At 36.5% G+C, this 24251-nt stretch overlaps 3 protein-coding genes across 3 annotated transcripts; 1 reads left to right on the forward strand and 2 right to left on the reverse strand.

The window, feature by feature from the left end:
• Nucleotides 1–304: 304 nt before the first annotated feature.
• Nucleotides 305–2348, reverse strand: LOC134653641 (motile sperm domain-containing protein 1-like). Its single transcript, XM_063509035.1, has 4 exons — nucleotides 2307–2348; nucleotides 1862–1894; nucleotides 1426–1589; nucleotides 305–578 (listed from the first exon to the last, which is right to left on the reverse strand). The coding sequence occupies exons 1-4, from the start codon at nucleotides 2346–2348 to the stop codon at nucleotides 389–391; spliced, it is 429 nt and encodes a 142-aa protein (XP_063365105.1). The 3' UTR covers nucleotides 305–388.
• Nucleotides 2349–13687: 11339 nt separating this feature from the next.
• On the forward strand, nucleotides 13688–17151 carry LOC134653265 (uncharacterized). Its single transcript, XM_063508590.1, has 4 exons — nucleotides 13688–13782; nucleotides 15768–15992; nucleotides 16557–16686; nucleotides 17029–17151. Exons 1-4 carry the CDS (start codon nucleotides 13711–13713, stop codon nucleotides 17145–17147), a joined length of 546 nt encoding a protein of 181 aa, XP_063364660.1. The 5' UTR covers nucleotides 13688–13710; the 3' UTR covers nucleotides 17148–17151.
• A 4782-nt stretch (nucleotides 17152–21933) lies between these two features.
• Nucleotides 21934–24251, reverse strand: LOC134653266 (motile sperm domain-containing protein 1-like). The gene is made up of 4 exons (XM_063508591.1): nucleotides 24056–24251; nucleotides 23813–23976; nucleotides 23379–23542; nucleotides 21934–22282 (listed from the first exon to the last, which is right to left on the reverse strand). The coding sequence occupies exons 1-4, from the start codon at nucleotides 24174–24176 to the stop codon at nucleotides 22093–22095; spliced, it is 639 nt and encodes a 212-aa protein (XP_063364661.1). The 5' UTR covers nucleotides 24177–24251; the 3' UTR covers nucleotides 21934–22092.

Here is a 24251-nt window from a genome sequence, read left to right on the forward strand (position 1 = left end):
TCACCTATAAACAGTATTCATTTTAGTATAAGCAGCCTACAATAACTAGCCAGCTCATACTAAAATGAATTCTGTTTACAGGTGAATAGAATCATTTTTAGTTCAGTGTGGCTAGTTACCGGCGAATTACCCTATATACCTAGTGATTTATCCTATGGAATTCAACATAGCCAAGTATGAAATTTGATTTACATTAACATTTTTATAAAATTAACTATGCTTTGAAAGCATTTATAATAATTTGCAAAATGTGCAAATAACAAATAAAACAATCCCTGTAAAAAAGTGTGTGTGTGTGTTAAAGTTTGTACATGCAGGATTTCAAAACGGTCCATAAAGAATACAAGTATTAAAGCATACACAGAAATTTAGGTCTAAAATATAGGTCTTATGGTCGTAGTACTAGCATACTGACAAGCCCTAGGACGAAGGAGAACACTAGTTTGAGGTTGGATCCAATGTGGAGCCACTCCGGGAACTGTGATTCAACTACTGTTTCCGGCTGGGTCGGAAGCAGGAGTGCGGCAATGCAGCATATGCTCACTGCTACTGCCACTACGTTCACTGGCTGATGTTCTCTGGAAGGTGAGATGGTAAAAGTGGTAAAACTAATAAATAATTTGCATATATGTATATAATGTACCTATAACTATGTAAAGATGACTATTTCCAATTTAAGTTTAGCAAAATCACATGTAATGTAAAACTCTCTTAAGTATATGATCACAACACAAGCATGCATAGAATACGTCTAAGCTAATTCTGCAGACTTGGACAGAACAAAAATAAATGTCATATTTTCATAAATAGAAATTTGTAATTTACCCCGATGTATGGTAATTTATGACGAGATTTCTTACCCGAGACTTAAAACACCCATTTTAATGAATTAGCAAATTCTCATTTATTGAAAAACAAATTAATGCAGGTTGTTAACCTCATCCAATTGGTTGATTACAGGTGAACATTGTTGTTATCTTGTACTTTATAAACATGACTGATATCAATAGTGACGTAAATTTAGTTATCAATCGTTTTTGGTCAATATTCCTCTATTTTTAAAATATACATGATGCTATAATTGCTGACCCTCGGGACCTTCAAGTCACAACATATTCTATTGTAATCGGGGATAATAAATATGTGTCTACACTAGACCTTTTTGAATACACTACAATTTTAATTAATATACATGCATTAAAACTCTGTGCTCTGATCTTAGTAAGTATATATAATAAAATAGTAAAGAGACTTTATCTAAGCCAATGCTGCACCAACTGATGTGGCACCTCATTTTTCACATGAAAGTACCACAATAAATGTCATATTTTCATAGAAATTCAATGTTTATGGTGACACTGCCACACACTGCTATTGAAAGTTGGTGCAGTCAGCTTGTTATGGTTCAAAAAAGTTTGTCAGTACCTGTGATGTAGATGGTTGCATTTAACATGCATATGATCTTCGGCCTGTTTCTGTGGGGTCACTCTGGAAGACAGGGGGTGGAAACTGTCCCCTAAGCTCTCCAGGGTAGGGTTTATGGGTTCACCTTCTAATAATTTTGTCGGGATGTCCCTCTTGCCCAGTGCCTGGAAAAAATATTTAAAAAGTTGTTATAAAAAAATATGTGGTGTTTGTATGTAAAGACAACACAATAGGCATTCCAAAATGCGAACGTGAATGGTAGTAGCCAACCCAGGCGTGAGAATTAAACACGTGGTTATTATTTTATAAAATATATAAATATTTATACCTACTGTAAAAAAATCATTTCGCAAGAGCTATATTGAGCCACTCCTAAGTCTGTACGGTACAGACTACTGTACCCCGTACCGAATACTTGTAAACTATAGGTCTTTACCTGCTGGGTATTTTGACTGGTCCCGTTTATAGTCTAATTTTCCATAATGTCAATAATCAATATCCAGGAAAATGAGAACTACGTTTGTATGGATTTGGAGAGCAGCGCCATGTGCGTAGTACGTGACTTAATGCTCTTAAAAGCTATAATAATAGGGTATTGTATTTTTGACCACTAGTCAAAACAGTTTCATTTTGCGAACAGTTAAAACGATTAGGTACCCACTATTAATTGATGTGAAATAGGTACTAACAATCTAGCAAATGAAGTCACGGTGAACTTACCTACCTACTCTTTATAGTACTTACCTACTATACGATTTCAAAGAGAATTTTCGCTTTTTATTTCATGCATGTGAAAGAATTTATTTGAAACACAGTCAACATCTCTGTTCACACTTATAATATCTGCTTGAAAAAATCTTAGCTCAGTTATGCCAGCTCACTTGATCGCCGCCACTTATTATGACAGAGAGGCATTGGGCCATTATTGGAAACTTAGATAGGTATAGGTAGGGTCAGTTGTCGAACATTGAAACAATCGTACACAGTGAAACTTTGCGATATCTCGGAAACTAGGTGTTATCAGCTAGTGCCATCTGTCAAGCAAGGGCAGGCTCAAGGACCCCCAGCACCTCCCCAATACGCGAGCGCGCCTCGGAGAAGGAGCACGTTGCTACGAGCGTTATTGTGAATTCGTGTGACAAAAGTAATATTTTTCATTTATGTTTCGCAATTGTTTACCAATATATAGAGTCTAGTTTGGCGTTATTTAATTTTTTGTTGTGTTCCATGTGTATTAAAGTTACTTTGGAGCTAAATATTTTTAAATTTCTTTTACTCTTTGGTGCAGTTTTTTTAATTGTTTCAAAAAACACCCCCTAGTCTCACAATTAAACATATTTATGTAGTAAACAATGAAACATGATGTTCACTGAACACCAGTATTAGTACACAATGAAACAAACTCATTATTTTTTTAATTAATTAAAGACTGTGTGCGAAATTTGTGAAACTAAAATACCATGAAAATTGATAATAATTTGTCTATCATATGACAAAATATAAGATACTTAACTTTAGAAATGGCTGAGATAGGATAGTTTATATGTTGAATGTTTCATTGATGGCTAGGTTAAGGTCACATGTCTAACATTGAAACAGTCGTTTATAATCACTATGTTGCAAGAAAGTGTATGATATCAAGCATGGAGATGCTTAAAACCCTCCCGCGTCCACCTAGTTGGCAATCATGCTCCGTGGACATAAAAGGCGCCTTTCTCGCAGCATGCCGTAAGTGCCGACCAGATTTTCGATTCACAATGAAACTTAGGTGTGCGTACAATGAAACAAGTCTTTCGCTTTTAGATATTTCAGCAATCTTATAACGATTCCATATTTTGGAAACCTTTTAAATAACAAATTTCAGCCTACCACTATTTTCTCCTTTCCTTTCTCATTAATTGATTGAAAGGATGTATGTATTAATGTAACTTATTTATTACAACGTTTCGATGTTTATTAAGGATGTTTCATGGTAGACTATATATATTACATCTGTTTCACTGTAAAAATTAGAGTGTTTCATTGAAAACATGCACAAGTACACAATGAAACAAAACTCATTTTTCAAAAAAAGCTTTATAATACAGAAACTGTTAAAAATAAGTAGAAACCAAGAACGCCATATGATAGCCAAATAAATTGTTTATCTTCATACGAAATATCACACTCATAACTTTAAAAACACCAGAGATAGGAAGGCTTAAACTTTTAGTGTTTCATTGATCAACAACTAATCCTACCTACTTAGTATAGTTGAAAGAAAATGCATAAAATGATACTATCGATCATAGTGACCAGGGACGTTGCGAATATCCGCATCCGCAACCGCGGAACTTCCGCATTATTTTCAACATCCACATCTGCATCCGCATCCGCATAAAATCGATGCGGATTTAATGCGGATGCGGATGTGGAACAGGTCGGTACAGGATCGTCTTAGCATCGGCGTAAGTGCTAGACATTAGCCAAAAAAACCTATTAGAAATTAGCAGTCAAGCGTGAGTGGGACTTAATGTACGGAGCCCTCGGAACGCGAGTCCGACTCGCACTCGGTCGGTTTTTTGAAATAAAAATTACTAAAATATAATATTTGACGTTTTTTATGTACCTATCTTGACATCCGCATCCGCATCCGCGGATGTGAGCCTTTAAAAATCCGCATCCGCATCCGCATCCGTGGATGTCAAAAAATCGGCATCCGCAACATCCCTGGTAGTGACTAGTACCTAACGTGACAATCGTGACATCACATCCCTACTAATAGTATACATATATGCGAAAGTATACCTAATTCCTAATTAACTCTACTGTCGGTATGTTACCTATACTCGACCGAACCGATTTAGCTGAAATTTGGTACCTATGGAGGCCAGAATGCCCTTCATTTGATAGTTTTTATCATTCATCATCATCATCGTACCACGTAGCGAAGTCGCGGGCAGAAGGTAGGTAATAATAAATATAGGTAAGTATATAACATATTTAATAAGTTAGTTAGTATTTAAGTCCGTCCCTGCATGTGTCGCTCTACAAACTATAACTCAACTTCTCGAGCTCGAGTATTGTTTTAAATATTGACGCATAGTTTATACCAGAGACCGGTAAACAATAAGAACTTCTTATGTGACTATACATAGAGGCATATAATGTGGTTTGATAAAATATAAGTATTGTTTTTTATTAATTATAATTATTATCGACTTGACTTAATTTCCATTAAGAGAATAAAAATAATAAATAAAAACAAGATATATACAGTGTATTACTAAAAGAAATTAAAAACTAGCTTAAATCTAAAATAGGCCCTTGAGGCATTGTACCAAGGATGCTGGCGACATTTCCTCGCTGTATCGCAATGCTGATACGTTGTGCGAGGTAGCCGCCAGCTCTTCGGTCACCAGTTACGTCAACCAGACGCTTCGCGATTTCTGCGAACAACTTATGCGCGCTGGGACCCCATGGACCTAGAATTTCAACTCCAAATGCTACAAAATGGTACTCTCTACCGAGGCTCTTATATTTGTTACGTTTTAAAATTTCGGCGCTTTCCGCCGCCCCGCCCGCTTTTACATTAGTCCGTTGGAGGTGGGACGGTGCCAGTGTGTCTACGCGCAAATAAAAATAAAATCACTTTATTTCAGACAATAAGTCCATATAAAATTAAAATTGCTATAATATAAAAATATTAAACTTAAACTAAGAGTTGCTTCAGACGCCATATGACTAGTCTTATATTTATTTTGTACAAATTTTACAATGTAGGTACCTACTGTCACTATATTTTTTTCACTATATTTTTTTAAAATAATATCATGTAAACTAATATAACTTTCATGTAAACTAATATCAACGTCACTTACATTTGTCAATCGTAAGGGAGACCGATATTAAAATTTTACCTCAAGTCATCTCGGAGAGTAGGTAGCCGGTATATCTATAGTATAGGTACGTATACCTTCGTATAGGAGCATGTGCCTATTATATAGGATTAGCAATACATATTATTTAAGTTTCAATGAATTTACCGTCGTTATTATCCTGTCTTGTCAATCACGTTTCTTGGTAGGTACAACTAAAAACTAAGTTAAACCAAACTGAACCTAAGTAAGGTTGACATGCGCTAGCATTTGACAAACCAATTAGTGTTGAGTCGCTCACTCGTGAGGCACCTCATTTGTACCACTCATTTTGTTAATTTGTCGCAGTACTTCGTACCGCAAAAATGTCTTAAGTTAAGTGTCTTGAGAGAACGGAGGTCTTCATATAAAACACCGATGAGGAGGTATTTACTTTATTTGATTTTACAATTACGAGTTTAATTCAATATAGTTTAGAAGCGCGAGGGTGTACCGGTACACCGAGCGATTCGGAGCTCACGTGTAGCCTGGTCGCTGGATGCGAACTAGATGAGGACTCGATGAGAACTGTATGAGAACTGTCTTCCGCTGGTCGGGATGGCCGCTTATATTCATCCCGAAACCGTGGGGATGCGTTGTCTGGAGTCACGTAGGCCATGAGAAGTTTCTGGAGCGTTTATGCTGTCGCTGCCATTAAGATAATGAAGAGTCGATCCCGTGGGAGCGGCATTAATTGACAACCGCCATAAAATAGGTGATGCATTACATACGCCTGTACTTGTATCAAAGGGTGCGTTTGTTTATCCCATTAGGTGCGTCTGCATTCCTTCTATCGACGCTGAAGATAATCTTTAATGTCTTGCCGTCGGTGTGTTGCTGGAGGTCGGGGATACGTGGGAAGCGTTCCTTAACTCCTCCCCCCTTAAGAGAGAACTAAGGGTGTAGCTTGTTACGCCCGTGTTCTCGATGCTGCTGCGGCGTTGGGTGCACTTGAGGTATATGGCGCACCCGATGAGGCACATAAATATGCTTATGCTCCACACGCTGGGTATCCAAATATGTTGATGTATGTTTGATTTGATTGTTGATTCTAATGGCTTCAGGTGTATTTGTAAATCTTCATCCGTATATTGGATCTTATCTGTTTTTTGTTCTAAGTGCATCTGTATCTGCTGGACTTCTTCTTTGAATAGATTGTTGGTTTTCGAGATCACTTTAGTATATAGGTTCGCCATCTGTAGTTCACAGCCGGGATTAAGGTGTAGTTTATATGGCCCTTGGATGACTTCGTAAAACGTTTCATTGCAATTGATGGTTACTCGTTGTGGTCCTCTTGAGTATAACAGGAAATTGCCGTCGTTTATTGTTGTGATAGCTTCCTCTTCTTCTAGTTTCGTCGTAAGGCACGTGTGATTGTTTTTGAGAAGCAGAGCTTGATGGATGCAGTCAGGTGTTTTATTGGAGTCCTTCCACCAAACGTGTTTGCAGACCATCATGGTTTTCTTAGCTTTGCATTGTTCAGCACTTGGGTAGGCGTACCATGAGTTTTTAATGAGGATTGAAGGTTTTTGGATTTCGAGGATTAGACCATCATGAGTCGGGAAAGGGATGAGGTTGTATGCATTACCACTTTTAGCTTTAATTTCCGCTATTTTTGCAACAAAGTGTATGACATTACTAACAGTGTAAACCATAATACGATCGACTTCTACATTGTTTGCCTCCTCAAAAATGTCTTTACAAGGTATTCCTGGCTTAGCTAATGTTATGCCTAACTCTAAGATATTAATTATATCTTCCATTAATATAAAAGTAGTTAAAATATCAATATTTGCCTTATTAGTAAAACTTACTTCGTACATAGTGCTTAAACGTTTTGTAATGCTTTTAAGCCTTAAGTCAACTTTGTTAATAGTTTCGTTTAAGTTGTTAAGTAATGTTTCTTGGTTATTTGTAAGGGTTTGAATATTGTTATTAATTTCTTTTAAATCATTCGCATCAGGGTTTCCAGCTATAAATTTAACAATTGTTCCAAGACCATCAATAAGGCCGCGTTTGGATCGACCAACGTTTTGGTTCATTAATCCTTTTAATCTTCCTAATAAATGGGTATAAAGACTGTTAATGTGGTAATTATCAGTTTGAACTCTATTAGACATTAATTTGTTAAGGATGTTAAGGATTTCGGTTAGATTACATCTTTTGGTTAGATATCTGTAGCCTTCTATTTCTGCAATTGGTCCTATTTTTTCGAGGTATATGCCATTGGGATTTTCTAACTTCTTGATTTGGTAGGGTTGACTACCCTGGACTTGGAGGAACCTGTAACAACAACAGGCCTCAATTTATTTGCTGCTCGTCGTTTACCTCGACTATCCAAATATATTTTTGGGGCTTTTGTGTCGCGAATGTAGGTTTTTCGGCGAGTACAAAATACGTTAGCTTGTTTATTAGTGGTTGGGAGTTTTTCGTGAGTTTCGACTATTGGGGCTGGTAATTCGGTATTCTTATTATATTCGTCTGTTCTTTTTATTTGAGCATCCCGTTTTATTTTGTATATATAATCGTAAACCGTTTTTAAATGTTCTCTATGTTTTTCCAATAGAGTATTTAACAACTGTGAATTATGGAGAAAGTTAAACAAAGGTTCCGTTTCAATATGTCCAAATAAGATTTCATGTGGAGTTAATTTTGTGTCTGATTGTATCGAGCTGTTGTATGCTATTAATGCGAGTTTCATTTTGTCATCGTGCGGTAGTTTATTTTTATATTGTTCACTAAGCAATCGACAATGTTCTCTCAACGTTGAGTGGAATCTTTCGACGATCCCGTGTGATGCTGGATTATAAGGCGTAGTGAAATTAATCTTAATGTGATATAAATTAACTAATTCCTTAAGTAGTGCGAATTCTTTTCCTGCGTCAGTCGTTATTTCTGCAGGGACACCATAGTGTGCAAAGTAAGAAAGAAGTTTTGACATAACTGTTGAGCTATTTTTATCTTTTAATCTTTTAACTACTGCGAAACGAGAGAATCCGTCTACTATAGATAAGTAAAGCTTGCCTTCAATATCAACAACATCGCAAAAAATATGATTAAGTGGTCGCAAAGCTATTGGTGGCAATAACATTGGTGGACGCATTGGATGCCGTTCGTATTTGCCTGCCTTACAAATAGAGCAGTTATTAATATATTCGCGGATATCGGACATAATATTTTTCCACCAATATTTCCTACTAATATGCATTAAAGTTTCGGTAATACCGCGATGATTCGTTTTTCCTTCGTGATAACTTTTTATGATATCGATTTGTTTTTCCTTTTCAACTACGGTTTCCACTATTTCAGTACAACGAGTTATACGAATTTGAGGATTATGTTCTTTAGTGAGGATCTTTACCATTTCTTGATATAATTCATCTACGTAAAAGAAAGCGTAATAGTGAATACCTGGTTTTAAATACTCGCGTGCAAGTTTCCTGAGTGCTTCTCCTGGTCGTTTAGATGTATACAGGCTAACTTCTATGATTTCGTTACCGTCTTCCTTTCGCACGTTTATATTATCTAATTTATTGTGTAGTTTAAAATAAATTTGATGTGGCTTTTTATTTATGACATCATTCATAATAGGAATTCCCTGGTGTATGTTGTCATCTTGTGAGTGCTGTGTTTGGATTTCTTCGCGGTTATCATTGTAGTTAATTTGTTCATCCATGTCGCTACCGTTCTGAGCTAATATTGATTCATTATCGTTAAAATTAATTTTTACCCGTGACAAAGCATCTGCGTTCGAGTTAATAGAGCCTTGTTTGTATTTTATTTCGAAGTCGAATTCAGCTAGTCGAAGTCTCCACCTAGTTAACCTAGAATTGGGGTCTTTTAAAGACATTAACCAAGTTAAAGGTTTATGATCGGTGTAAATGATGAACTTACGACCATATAAGTACGGTCTAAAGTGTTTGCAAGCCCAAACTATCGCAAGTAGCTCTTTTTCAGTTGTAGAATATTTAGATTCTGTATCAGATAAAGTTCTAGATGCATAAGCGATTGGTTTTTCGACATTATCTTCTTTCTGAGACAAAACCGCTCCTAACGCTATGTCACTAGCGTCTGTGGTAACAATAAATTGTTGATCAAAATCTGGATACTTTAAAATAGGTTCGTTGGTAATTAATTCTTTTAGCTTCTGTACTGACTTTAAAAACTCATCATCTATTATAATCTTGGCGCGTTTTTTTAAGCATTTAGTCAATGGTTTTGTTATTTGAGCATAGTTATTAATGAATCTCCTATAATAGCCTGTCAATCCCAAAAAGGATCGTATTTCTTTTTCGGTTTTTGGTACTGGGAAATTAACTATGTCTTGTACTTTGCGTTGGTTAGGTGTTAGACCGTTAGGTGTTAACTCGTGTCCTAAGTACTCTACATGTTTTTGAAGAAACTCAGACTTATCTGGTTGTATTTTTAAATTATGTTGTCGCAAGCGTTCAAATACTTTTCGTAATTTTTGTATGTGCTCGTCCAACGAAGTTGAGTAAATGATTATATCGTCTAGATATACGAGGCATGTATTATATAAGAGGTCGCGTAATATTAAATCCATTAATCGTTGAAATGTAGCCGGAGCGTTTTTTAAACCAAAAGGCATGCGTAAAAATTCCCAATGTCCGTGATTAGTTGAAAACGCAGTTTTTTCGATATCTTCCTCGTGCATTTCTATCTGATGGTACCCACTCGCGAGGTCTAGCGTAGTGAAGTACTGAGCTCTACCTAATTTATCCAATATTTCCTCTATATTTGGCAGAGGATATTTATCTTCGATTGTCTTTGCATTTAATTGCCTATAGTCTATGACCATGCGCCATTTAACCTTACCGGATGCGTCAGGTTTTTTAGGTACAATGTGAACAGGACAACTCCAAGGGGAATTAGACTCACGAATAATGCCATTTTTAAGTAACTCGTTAACTTGTTTGTCTATTTCCTCTTGTTGTTTTGGTGGTTTCCTGTAATTGCGCACATAAATGGGTGTATCATCTGTCAAACGTAATTTATGTTTAACTGTATGGGTAAAGGTAAGTGGCTCTTGACCCGTATGAAACACGTCTTTAAATTCGTGTACTAACTTGGTAATTTTAGCTTTTTCTTCCATATTCATGTGATCCGTTCGAATCGTTAATTTACTAGCTTCCGTTTTGTTTATTTTAACATTGTCTAATACTTCCGATACAGATTTTAATCCATTCGGTATTGGTTGTAAGAAATTATCAAAATTATTTTTGAATTTTTGGGGCCTAGGACTTAGGTTTGTGACACCTAATCTATATTTGCCATCTATCACTGACACTAATGCACAATTAATGAGGACGGTGTTTGTCCCGATTTCAGGGATAAAGTATTCGCCGTCCGGTTTGTTAGATACACATGTAATTAGATTATCCGAGAGCGGATCGATTTTTGAGATTTTCTCCGGATAGTCTATGCTAATTGGAATTATTTTGTTTGGCATGATAAGTTCACACTTTTTTGGATGAATTATTGCGTTAAGCTTTAAAATCAGGTCCCATCCTATCATTCCCGCATATTTGGGGTCAAAGTCATAGATCAAAAATTCATGTTCTATGTCTTCGCCTAACGGGTATAATTTTAAATTAATAGCTCCTCGATGTTTTGTTTTACTATGAGCAGTCGTAATTGTAAACTCTTTATCGATAACTTTATTATTAAAATTCCTATTAGACTTCAATATTGATGATCCAATAAGGCACCTATTACTACCAGAATCTATTAAGATTTTTCCTCCCCATTCATCTATAGTGATATATGGGAGATGATCTTTATCTAAATAATTTAATTTTACGTCAATTCGTTTTGTGGTCCTGTTTCTTGAAAAAAATCATCGCCATCATACGTGTTGGGGTCATAATTATGTTCGTAATTACCATTATGTTCATTGGTATTTATTTGTGTATTAAAAACTTCTACCGGTCGCGGTCTTGGCGGACGATTTACAGGTCGCCTACTAGTCGCGGTTCTCATTGAAATATCACTATCTAAATGGTCAGTTAATCTTTGAGGTTGGTGTTTTGGCGGGTATGTTTGTCGCCATTGTTCCGGAGTTGGTCGCGGTTGGTTGGCCCAATGCATTTGATTGTTGTTGTTATTTAACTGCAGATTAGGATAAGATATTTGTGCGAATTGGTTAGATTGGTGTTGATTTACGCGGTTTTGATTGAAATTCGGTTTTAGTATAGTATGTTGATTATAGTTTTTATTATTATAGTTAAATCTTGGATTAGATTTAAATGATTTTTCTTGTTTTCTCTGGAAGTACTCGGGGTGGACTTCTAACTCGTATTTTAATTGATTATACGCGTCATCAAAAGTGGTGTGTTGCGCGGAACGGATTAATCGATCAGTCGCGATATCCAAGTGTTTACATAATTGGTCGATGCAAACGTTCTCCAAAATGGCTGTTGCTTGCGGTGAATCCGCTTTATTTTTCGCTGCGTACAAAAGTTCTTTTATTTTATCAGCAAATCCTAGAGCACTTTCGTTAGGGAACCGTTTAATGCGAGTGATTTCAGAAAGAATTTGTTCTATACTTCTAGTGTCACCAAATTTAGACCTTAAGGAATTTACAATTTCTTCTACCGTGTTGTTTGGCATGTGAGCAATTGCTTTAATTGCTTCCCCGCGTAACTTGCTTTTTAATATAATTGGAAACAGGGCCCTTGCGTCAGCGTCTGCTGCTCTAGCTAACATAGTAACTTGATTTAAAAAGAAATCTAAAGTTTGTCTATCACCTTCATATTTGGGCAAATATTTTTCGATCGTAGTATGATTCAGAGCCATTTTGATATTAAATTAATTAAATCCTATCACAGAATAGAACTGTCTCTTTTTTTTTTTAAAGAAAAAAAAATGGTGGAAATGCGTACAAAATAATTAGGAAAATGAAAGGAAAATGTAGGAAAACTCACAGGGTAGCCGCCAGTGCGATGAGTACTGTGGTCTTCATAAGGCAGTGGTCGAATCTCTTCAGGTTGAAACCTTCCAGTTCGCGCCGACGATGTGTAGCCGCTGCTCGCTGGGAGACTCGCCCGTCGCTGTCACCAGTTAAGTGTCTTGAGAGAACGGAGGTCTTCATATAAAACACCGATGAGGAGGTATTTACTTTATTTGATTTTACAATTACGAGTTTAATTCAATATAGTTTAGAAGCGCGAGGGTGTACCGGTACACCGAGCGATTCGGAGCTCACGTGTAGCCTGGTCGCTGGATGCGAACTAGATGAGGACTCGATGAGAACTGTATGAGAACTGTCTTCCGCTGGTCGGGATGGCCGCTTATATTCATCCCGAAACCGTGGGGATGCGTTGTCTGGAGTCACGTAGGCCATGAGAAGTTTCTGGAGCGTTTATGCTGTCGCTGCCATTAAGATAATGAAGAGTCGATCCCGTGGGAGCGGCATTAATTGACAACCGCCATAAAATAGGTGATGCATTACATACGCCTGTACTTGTATCAAAGGGTGCGTTTGTTTATCCCATTAGGTGCGTCTGCATTCCTTCTATCGACGCTGAAGATAATCTTTAATGTCTTGCCGTCGGTGTGTTGCTGGAGGTCGGGGATACGTGGGAAGCGTTCCTTAACTCTTACTTCACTCCTCTATTCATTTTACTTGATTCTAAAATTATCTTTCTCCTAAAAGTTCTATTCTTAACCTCCAGAATTGCACTCCAATTAAATGTTACGATTTATTTATTTATAAAGGAAGTGATGAATACATAAATACGTATATACATTAAATATTTTTGTCGCCGTTGGAATTAATGGAATAGTCGACGCTGAAAATATGCTAGTACCTCACCTCATTTGAAGTAAGACATTGTAACACCTCATTTTAGTAAATGAGGTACTCATACAAACTCATTTTAAATTGATGTCCTACCCATCACTAAAACCAATTACGGCAATAAGTATGGCGCCATCTATTTCACCTGCCTTATTTGCGACTACAAATTACAATATTTTGCACCACTTTTACGCCTTAGTAATACTATTCAAATTTTTGGGTTGGTACGTCCCATAGTAAAAGTGGCTTAATATGACGTATATATTTCTCTCGCCAAATGTGGTTAAAAATTGCCAAAACACCCTGTAATTTGTCGTATGTCGTATCATGTCTATGTTTTCTACTCGTCTCTAGTTTGAACTTGCGTCCCAGCGGGAAGCTCTCTTATTAGTTATTACTAATTGGCCAGTATTAAGTATAACACAGGGAGAGACGGTTGTGTTTTTAAATATGTCTATAGGCTTAATATTTTAGGACAAAAAAATATATTTCGGTTAATTATATATAATTGCACTACATTTTGAGGCTAGCGGACTATTCAACAAGCTTTTGCTTTTGTGATCAGTGATAATGGCGGCCGAAAAGTGTTGTTTTTGTTTAAAATTGGAGACGGGGTGTGTACTGCTAGGGATAACTACGTTTGTGAGTATTAGCCCTTTATTTGCGTACCTATTTAATGTTGGTCTTAATTGTTTATTTGTATTATTTACTAACCACAATTTTAAGGGAAACTTTTCGTCGAGCAACCTTGGCTATTTAAATGTCAACAGTCATATGTGTTCCTTAATAAAAAAAAAATAACTTAATTAATATTAAAAAATAGGTAAAGTCAGCAGTAGAAGTTGCTAAGCGGGCCAGGTATTCAAAATGATCTTGACGTGACTTTATTGTTAGGAGAATAAGAGCGTGTCAAGGTAATTTCGAACACCTCGCCCGCTTATAGCAACTTCTGCTGCTGACTGTACATAACAAACCATTAGTTACAAGTATTTGCCTAAGCTTATCTTATTAATAACTAGGTATAAATAAATTTACTAAAGTACTTAGGTATAAATAGGAATTGAAAATTGAGATAATACAAAACAGTTTTTCGGTCGGACATAAAAACTTTTGGAACCGACCCTTCCGCTAAGCGCCGCAATAAAGATGTCAGTCAAACAAAATAGGGCCAAGTGAACGTTTTTCGTGACCAACAGATCAGCAAGACTATAATACTTATTGCTATATTGGCCATAATTCCATTTCTATGGAAATCACCGCCACGCCCACGCGCAACTAACATTTTTTTTTGTCAAAAAATGTATGAATGCCTATTTTAATGTGATGCTTTTCAAAATATAGAATAAATTGTGCAATGTTTAATAGAGTGAAAATCGCCACACTGTGTTTTTTTAAAGGCCAATTGTCACAAAATATTATATGTTAAGTATTTTATTTTTTTGTGCGAAAACCAATTTTTTTGTATGAAAAGGTAAAACGATTGTATAAAAAATAAATTTCTCTTCCCTAAATTATACGAAAATGATATATAACTTGCCCTAGTTGCTAAGAGCAGACAGAAATTTAGCACAATTTGGACCCCTGGCGGTCTAGCATGAGTTGCGTTCTCGCGCGCGACTCCATACATCTGGCGCGACTTCAAGTATGGACTCGCGCGCGAGAACGCAAGTTGTGCTAGACCGCCTGGTCTTGAGGGGGTCGGTACGGCTACCGGGCCAAATAAGCTTTTTTTGACCTAAGGAACAATCGTGCCATGCGGCATCGCCTGAGAAAAAAATGCATACTTTTTGCACTTACCTACCTACTTACCCCTGTATATAGGATGTATTTATGACCTTCACAACACTAAAGCCCTTGCTACACGGTCGCCGACAAGCCCCTCAGACCGCGTGGCCTTGGTCTGGACGGACCGTGTAGACAGTTGTTTCCAACAAAATTTGACCAAAACTGACCAAGGTCAGACCAAGGTCAGACGGTTAGAAGGCTTGTCGGCGACCGTGTAGCAAGGGCTAAATATGGCTACACCGAGTGCCGTTTCTCTGAACGTCTGCAATGGGGATACAATTTCGCTGAATTTCATTTTGTAGCTAGCAAAGCGTGGCTGATACGCGTATTAAGATAGAATTTCGAGAACTCAGAACTATTACATTCCCGACGCTCTACCTCAGCAAAAATGCTAAATGGGTACCTATTATGCCTATAAATAGTAACCGGGAATAATAATATATTATGCTCTTGCTGAACAGATAAAAGGAAAAATGGTTAGAGTTCCTCTACAATCTCTACATGTATTCCTTCCTTCCTCAACACTACCATTTCAGAACTATTTTACTGATAAAGGTAATACTGATTTATTACTTTTCAAATGTTTGTTTTAAGATACTTATTGACAATTACATAGATAGAAAATGAAAACCTACAAAGAAAAATGCGGCAGGAAAAGCTAAGTGCCTATAGAGTCAGGCCACGCTATAAGATTCATCCCAAGTGCTATGTCAAGTATGGAGCTTAATCTTATTCCTAGGGATTATAACATAATATTTATGCTGCCAAGTTTGTGTAAAATTAATGTGGTCAGAGTCTGGAATACAAATCGTATATTGACGGAATTTTTATTTCGTTTCCAGGTGATATCTTTGATAAAGATAATTATCACCGCCGTGATCGTATTGCCGGTACACGCGGAGAACTTTAAATCACAGACCTCGAACAACACATCCAAGCCTCATCCTCGCCACATCTTGGAGTTGGTTTCGGATGAATCGGTAAAGACTGTCGTCGTGGGCTTCGCTATGATCGTTTGTCTACTATGGATCGTGATCTCGATTATGCTGATCATTGGCATTGTGAAGGTCAGTGCTTGATATATAATCGTATACCTTTAAACCAGCAATTCTTGTATACCTACCTATATACCTATATTATTTATATATTTCGCGGAGATATCGGAAACGGCTGTAACGATTTCGATGAAATTTCCTATATGGGGGTTTTCGGGGGTGAATAATCGATCTAGCGTTATCGCGTAAACGCGCATTATTTAGTTTTTAATTTTATATGTTTTCCGGGCAAAGCTCGGTCTCCCAGATATTTTAATTAAATAAATATTTTAACATAACCGTAATGCAAATACAAAGTTTTTTCTCTATATACAACCCCGAGTGTAAATGTCATACTAGCGTTGAGGTTTGCGTTGTCCATTTTGTATGGGATTTAGAACAGCGCGCTAAGCGGGACTTTTTGGAAACAATCCCAACGCGTATTTCACGTCACGCTATCGAATGAAATTTACACTAGGGGTACCTACTAGCTGTACTACATAGTACAATAACTAAACATTAACTACGTTACATATATGGTCCTTCGAACCGGATAAGTATTAGTTAGTACTAAGTAATTCCTGTTTTTATTTACAGAAGAGAGTGAACTTCGTGATGACATACTTCCTGTTCGGTATTGCGATGAGCATCATGTACCTGCTGAGCGCCTTGCTGGAAGTGATCAGCGGTTTCTGGGTCACGAGTCTGATCACCTTCGTATTGACATGTAAGAATTAGGATATAATATAGTATGAATTATATGAGATGATTTTTTCGGGCTCGGGCCCTAGTCTATTAAACAAAAGGTATTGTTTCCTTTATGCAGTGCTTACACCTGTTTACTGCTAATAATAGACCCTACTTAAGTAACGGGAACAACCCGTTTAATAAGGTAGTGAGTACCATCACCAACACTGTTAACTGTACATCGATTTACATAGTGTTAAATTGCTGTTTGTATAAGCCTTGGCGCTCAATAATCGTAATTATTCTGACTAGAAAAATAAATAAAAAATACATAGATTTTAAGACTAGTGACAGTTTAAATTGTATTTTTATTGTGTTCCAGTGGTTTACATCAATTGCCTGACATCCGTGTACGCCGCATACGACAAGATGCGACAGCAGAAAGGCGTTGACGACCACGAGCGTCTGATTACTGACGACGAGTCTTTGATCGAATGTTAAACCGTAATTAGTAGATAAGTACTAAAAAGTATTAGGTATAGGTAAGAGTATTATTTCTGATTGACCGGTTATTCCAAAATTGATTTTCTTTTTCGAATTACCCGAATTTTCCTTACCTATATAGTATAGTAGGCTGTACCTATACGCGCGGATATTAGGCCCCTACTCCCTACTGAATTAAATTAAGAGATCCGGTAGATGGATATCGATAGGTACCTATATATATATTCTCACCCCGGTAGATCACAACTTATGCCCGAGTCGTTCTCAAATTAGGTATGTGACTGCGGTCAGCCTCAACTCCGTCAATCTTTTCATACATTGGGGTTTATCTGGAGACTGGCTCGCCCACTAAGTATATCTTATGACTATACCTATAGAAGTATCTATAGACTGTTATGTACAGTACGTTGCGTTTGTGATAACTTAGATGTGAGTTTGGGTACTCTTCCCTTTTGATTTTCTTTCTTTTATTTACCTTTGACAAAAACAACGATGGGATCTCAAGTCTTATTATCACTCTTATCAGCCATTCATGGCTTTGTATTATCATGCCGCGATCAGAAAGGGATTAGAAATAACAGATTTCCATACACTTACGTCAAAATCAATATGGATTGACAGCTATCTCAATCCCTTTCTAATCGCGATTCAGTAATAAGTAGGTACTTGTACTTACAGTATTTTTTATCAGTACAGTTAGACTGTCTTACAATGTTTTACACTGAGTATACGCTTCGTAGTTCGTTTTCCGATGACCAAACCTATCTATTTTCTGTTGTCCACATCATTTTATGAACCAAATAGACGAGTCACAGTGTGTGAGTAGGTACAAGGCGATAACAAACCACGAAGTGCGTATTTCTCTAACAGGATAACTCTCAGTTTAGAAACCATTATTAATCACTTACCTACCTAATAAACCTCTTTTGTTATAAGTACCATGAAAATAATGACAAGATTGACAACGTTTTAATAATTATTATGATTATTTATGATCCCTGGTCCAATTCCAATATCAAGTTTTAGATTTAGGCCACCAGATGGCAGACCCTCCGACAAGCAAGCGAGCGTGCGTAAATTGTAAGAGGCTTCAGCACTTGCTTATTAAAACACAATTGCCAAAGAGTTATTGATTGTAGTAGAGAGGTACTTAAAGTGTAAGATCAAAATGTTCCCCTACATCGACATCGCTGTAAATATTGCGCCATATGGTTTGTGGTCATAGACTAGGAATCCTCTAGACTGAGTTTAGAGCAATTATTTCATGAAACCGATGCTGCCAAAAATACGGGGGCGCGGAGGGACGAGGTGAGCGAATCCCGTGCCGTGATTGGCCCGTTCAAAGACACGGACCAATCACGGCACGGGATTGACTCGAAGATGGAGTAAAACTACCGTATGAGTGGCAGAGGGGGTAGCGTTACTATGCTCAGTCTAGAGGATGTCTTGTCTGTGTTTGTGGTCAATAATTGTCAAACTTCAATTTTTGACAATCAGTTGCCGTAAAGCGCCATCTCGTTTAGCTGTCAAACTCAAAGCACATATTGTCGTTGATTTTTCGATTTAGGCCCCAAGTTGGCTGTCTCTCTAAAAGTGGTAGACACAAAATAGGTAAAATCAGTGACTATTTTAACATTTGCACATTTGGACCTGACTAATGATTACGTACTAACCTATTATGGTACCTAATATTATTATATTATATTGTGGTAGGTACTTACCTAAGTATTTTACAATAAACAAAGTACTAATAATAATAGTACAAAGTAGTAATATTTACTGAAAATAATTTAATTTGTTCTAATACAATAAACAAAGTTATAAATAAAGTTAGGCCACGCTAAGTATTTACGCCAATTGCTACGTCAAGTATGGAGCTCTTAGGGATATGTAAAATATGTACCTATCTATGCATTGTTGCTGCTAAGTTAGCGTGGTCAGAGTCTACACGAAATCATTCCCACACCCAAAACTCCGGGGTATGTAGACTCATAAACGTCTGCTAAGTTAATCAGCTGATGATCATCGTTTGTCCCTCTCTCTGGCATAACATAACGGGCGGCAGATAGGGACAAACGACGATCATCAACTGATTAAGTTAGCAGCCGTTTATGAATAATGCCAGTCTTAAAGTAGGATCTAGGGTGTAGTTTTAAAGTAGGATGTATTTTAAATGAATAGTTAATCTTCAGTATGATTAGATGACTATTTTATAAAAGGTAAATAAGACTAATTATAAAAAGGCTCCCTGATATTTTTTTAACGAAACCAAAGAGTTCAACAGTTGTACCTACTAGGTCCTTTATTTTACTATCTTACCCTCCTTTACTAATCAGTCTAATTACTGATTAGTATGATGTAAAAGTAAATATATTGATTGAACAATAAAAAACATATTTTGCTTATAGTACTATATTTCAATGTCACCGCCATACTATTTGGTATCAATGCACTTTCACAACAATGGTCCCCACCCCAAACATACGGTTTACACACACTGTCAATATACAAAATAATTTACGTATTTTATCTACACTATTTATAATAGGAATTACATTTAAAATGAAATGGAATTCTGCTATACATGATGTATTTTTTAATGGATTAGTAAGAGCAGCTACTGCCACTAGGTATTTTTTAAATATCGAGACAAATCGTAACATAAGTACCTACCTATTTATACTTTTTATGCCTAAACAAGTTCGTAACGGTTAGGACTAAACCTAAATCACAGAAAACTTGTTGTTGGTAGGTATTTTACACTGTAGTAAGTTGAAAACCAAAACTCACTAATTACCACCACAAGTTCATAGTCATAGTGAACCATATTAGTACTGCAAAAAGGTTGTTTTCTGTTCAATTATTTTTTAGTAATTAGTACATTTTGGTTGTCTTCTGACGATATAAGGATTTTTTTATAAAATTGAAATGCAAGTACTTCGCTTTTAGATATAAATGCAAAATACTCTTAAAATGAAATATAGTAGGAGGTGACTCTACTTATTTCATTGTATTGTCATTGTCATACATTAAAAAATAACCAATTAAAAGTAAAAAATAATAATATCACACACATTACATATTTAGCAACTTTACGTAAGACGATTTTTGCCAGTTTTTTAATTAAAATAAAATAGGCCGACCACCGCCCCCTCCCTCCCCTTCTATATTACCAACGTAAGAATCTAAAGGAAAAAATGGTTTGTTTAACTGTTTGACTGTTTATTTTTCAAAAAAATAATTTATGGAATGTTTATTTGTTCCTACAAAGGTACTGGAGGCCGTCTAAGCTAATTCTGCACTGTGTTTGATGACATAGAGTGTGGAAGTATTATTTTAAACGTCATAATTTCATAGAAATTTGAAAATGTTCGCATCTTTGTTGTGATCTTACGTATGAACTATGAAAAACCCCTCCCACTCCTTTGTAGGATAAAAATAAGACATATTCCACCCCCTCCCCCTAAATCGTCTTGCGTAATAAATGAATGGCGCCTTATACCAATTTAAAGTAGATTATGTCAAGTTTAAAACAAAATAATATCAGCATTGCACCAATACAAGAAAAAAATATATCTAGAAGGTATTTATTACCTTAAAATGACAATAAATCACGAGCTGCACAAATTAAGAGTAAAAAACAATCAAATAATACCAGGCGGGGCTCACTCCGCGATTTCGTCGCTTTGCTACAGGTAGCTAAAAGTACATCCATTCCACACCAATTTTGGTGGCTAGCCATAAGCCGCGCGTGGCGCTGTCGCCACCTAGCGGCCATATCTGTCCTGACAGTAACAGACGCGTTTTGTTAGAGAGTGAGTCTACTGTACCTAGTACTATTATTTATTCTGTGATAATACCTGAAGTCTAGGGCCAACTAGTCAGCCGATACACATTCATTCATCAGCCTATAAAATATATATTTTAGTGTAAATTTAGACATTTGTTTGAGGAGTATAAAGACTTATGGCGTTATTCATAAACGGCTGCTAACTTAATCAGTTGATGGTCGTTGTTTGTCCCTATCTGTCGTTATGCCATAGAGAGGGTCGAACGATGATCATCAGCTGATTAACTTAGAATTAGCAGTCGTTTATGAGTAACGCCATTAGGCATTTATGCCCTAATGATTACTGTATTTTGCACAAGAAGCATAAGGACCCTTCTCTGTGAAAAGCCACATAGGGTAATTCGTTGGGGCGTTTTCTAAAATAAATATTGAAAACCCGATTCTCACAGATCCTGGTGTTTTCGGATTCTTTCAACTCAGAATCACTAGCATATTCAATCCTGATGATAAAAAAACTTGTCCCAAAAATTTGTATGAAAATTGTACATTCCACTACGTCACGTCCATACAAGTGAAAAATTTTTTCATAATAAAACGTGACGTAATGGAATGGACATTTTGGGACATCTTTTTTTAATGGCGGAATGGAGAATGCTGTCGATTCTGAGTAGAATGAGCCCAAGAACGTCCAGATTTGAAAGAATCAGGTTTTCGATATTTATTTTAGAAAACGCCCAATTCGCCAGTAACTGGCCACCCTAAACTAAAAATGATTCTATTCACCTATAAACAGTATTCATTTTAGTATAAGCAGCCTACAATAACTAGCCAGCTCATACTAAAATGAATTCTGTTTACAGGTGAATAGAATCATTTTTAGTTCAGTGTGGCTAGTTACCGGCGAATTACCCTATATACCTAGTGATTTATCCTATGGAATTCAACATAGCCAAGTATGAAATTTGATTTACATTAACATTTTTATAAAATTAACTATGCTTTGAAAGCATTTATAATAATTTGCAAAATGTGCAAATAACAAATAAAACAATCCCTGTTATATTAAAGTTTGTACATGCAGGATTTCAAAACGGTCCATAAAGAATACAAGTATTAAAGCATACACAGAAATTTAGGTCTAAAATATAGGTCTTATGGTCGTAGTACTAGCATACTGACAAGCCCTAGGACGAAGGAGAACACTAGTTTGAGGTTGGATCCAATGTGGAGCCACTCCGGGAACTGTGATTCAACTACTGTTTCCGGCTGGGTCGGAAGCAGGAGTGCGGCAATGCAGCATATGCTCACTGCTACTGCCACTACGTTCACTGGCTGATGTTCTCTGGAAGGTCAGACGGTAAAACAAATAAATAATTTGCATATATGTATAAGTATGTAAAGATGACTATTTCCAATTTAAAGGGGCCCACTGATTAACAGTCCGCCAGACGATATCGGCCTGTCAGTTAGAACAAAAAGTTGACAGCTCCGAACAACTGACAGGCCGATATCGTCCGGCGGACTGGTAATCAGTGGGCCCCGTAAGTTTAGTGAAATCACATGTAATGTAAAACTCTCTTAAGTATATGATCACAACACAAGCATGCATAGAATACGTCTAAGCTAATTCTGCAGACTTAGACAGAACAAAAATAAATGTCATATTTTCATAGAAATTCGTAATTTACAGGGAATATTTTACACTAGCCAAATAACAGGTAAAAACTGTAAAAAACGATATATTTGGACCTTACTACCTACATTTAATTCATAGTTTGGTAATTATTTTACAATAAACGAAGTCATAAATACATGAAATCATTCCCGCACCGAAAACGCCGATGTATTATTTATGACGAGATTTCTTACCCGAGACTTAAAACACCCATTTTAATTAATTAGCAAATTCTCATTCATTGAATAACAAATTAATGCAGGTTAACAACCTCAATCAATTGGTTGATTACAGGTGAACATTGTTGTTATCTTGTACTTTATAAACATGACTGATATCAATAGTGACGTAAATTTAGTTATCAATTGTTTTTGGTCAATATTCCTCTATTTTTAAAATATACATGACGCTATAATTGCTAACCTTCGGGACCTTCAAGTCACAACATATTCTATTGTAATCGGGGATAATAAATATGTGTCTACACTAGACCTTTTTGAATACACTACAATTTTAATTAATATACATGCATTAAAACTCTGTGCTCTGATCTTAGTAAGTATATATACTTAATAAAATAGTAAAGAGACTTTATCTAAGAAAATGCTGCACCAACTGATGTGGCACCTCATTTTTCACATGAAAGTACCACAATAAATGTCATATTTTCATAGAAATTCAATGTTTATGGTGACACTGCCACACACTGCCATTGGAAGTTGGTGCAGTCAGCTTGTTATGGTTCAAAAAAGTTTGTCAGTACCTGTGATGTAGATGGTTGCATTTGACATGCATATGTTCTTCCGCCTGTTTCTGGGGGGTCACTCTAGAAGACAGGGGGTGGAAACTGTCCCCTAAGCTCTCCAGGGTAGGGTTTATGGGTTCACCTTCTAATAATTTTGTCGGGATGTCCCTCTTGCCCAGTGCCTGGAAAAAATATTTGTTAATGATTTAAAAAGTTGTTATAAAAAAATATGTGGTGTTTGTATGTAAAGACAACACAATAGGCATTCGAAAATGCGAACGTGAATAGTAGTAGCCAACCTAGGCGTGAGAATTAAACATGTGGTTATTATTTTATAAAATATATAAATATTTATACCTAATGTAAAAAATCATTTTACAAAAGCTATATGGAGTCACTCCTAAGTCTGTACGCCGTATCGAATATTATAGCTGTTAACTATAGGTCTTTACCTGCTGGGTATTTCTGTCGTACATAGTTATTCGAAACTTCTCAGTCGTGTTGCAATGCAAGACAGACGGTTGGGTGTAACGCACAACAATATCAATGCAGCTTTGTGGAGCTATCAACCCCTCAGGATCGATCACTGTGAACTTATTCGGAGCAGTACATAGCACTGAAACAACAAAGGTTAATCAACACTTAAGTTCGCGAGGCACAAAAATACCACGCACGTAGAGGACAATAATAAGTACCTTTAAAATTTACAGAGAAATCGTAAGGATTGTAAACAGTCAATAACTGTTTGTGTGTATGACGAGCACTCAGATAAAACTCTAGAGAAACGGGAAACACGAACACAGGGAAATTCTTCATTTTTGTTGTTTAATTTAGAACACAATGCGAAAATAACATTCCACCCGAATGGCAACCGATGACTGACGTTAGCAT

This window comes from Cydia amplana, chromosome 13 (genome assembly GCF_948474715.1).
Source record: "Cydia amplana chromosome 13, ilCydAmpl1.1, whole genome shotgun sequence".
Lineage (NCBI taxonomy): Eukaryota > Metazoa > Arthropoda > Insecta > Lepidoptera > Tortricidae > Cydia > Cydia amplana.

Excerpts from the sequence above, each read along its gene's own strand:
- LOC134653641 (XM_063509035.1), bottom strand. The coding sequence starts at position 2,348 with ATGGCCCAATGCCTCTCTGTCATAATAAGTGGCGGCGATCAA. Across the intron at positions 1,590-1,861 it reads CCAGTCAAAATACCCAGCAG|GCACTGGGCAAGAGGGACAT; the intron begins GTAAAGACCTAT and ends TATTTTTTCCAG. Across the intron at positions 579-1,425 it reads TGCAACCATCTACATCACAG|AGAACATCAGCCAGTGAACG; the intron begins GTACTGACAAAC and ends CTCACCTTCCAG.
- LOC134653265 (XM_063508590.1), top strand. The coding sequence starts at position 13,711 with ATGGCGGCCGAAAAGTGTTGTTTTTGTTTAAAATTGGAGACGGGGTGT. Across the intron at positions 13,783-15,767 it reads TGCTAGGGATAACTACGTTT|GTGATATCTTTGATAAAGAT; the intron begins GTGAGTATTAGC and ends TTTCGTTTCCAG. Across the intron at positions 15,993-16,556 it reads TGATCATTGGCATTGTGAAG|AAGAGAGTGAACTTCGTGAT; the intron begins GTCAGTGCTTGA and ends TTTTATTTACAG.
- LOC134653266 (XM_063508591.1), bottom strand. The coding sequence starts at position 24,176 with ATGAAGAATTTCCCTGTGTTCGTGTTTCCCGTTTCTCTAGAGTTTTAT. Across the intron at positions 23,977-24,055 it reads TTTCTCTGTAAATTTTAAAG|TGCTATGTACTGCTCCGAAT; the intron begins GTACTTATTATT and ends TTGTTGTTTCAG. Across the intron at positions 22,283-23,378 it reads TGCAACCATCTACATCACAG|AGAACATCAGCCAGTGAACG; the intron begins GTACTGACAAAC and ends CTGACCTTCCAG.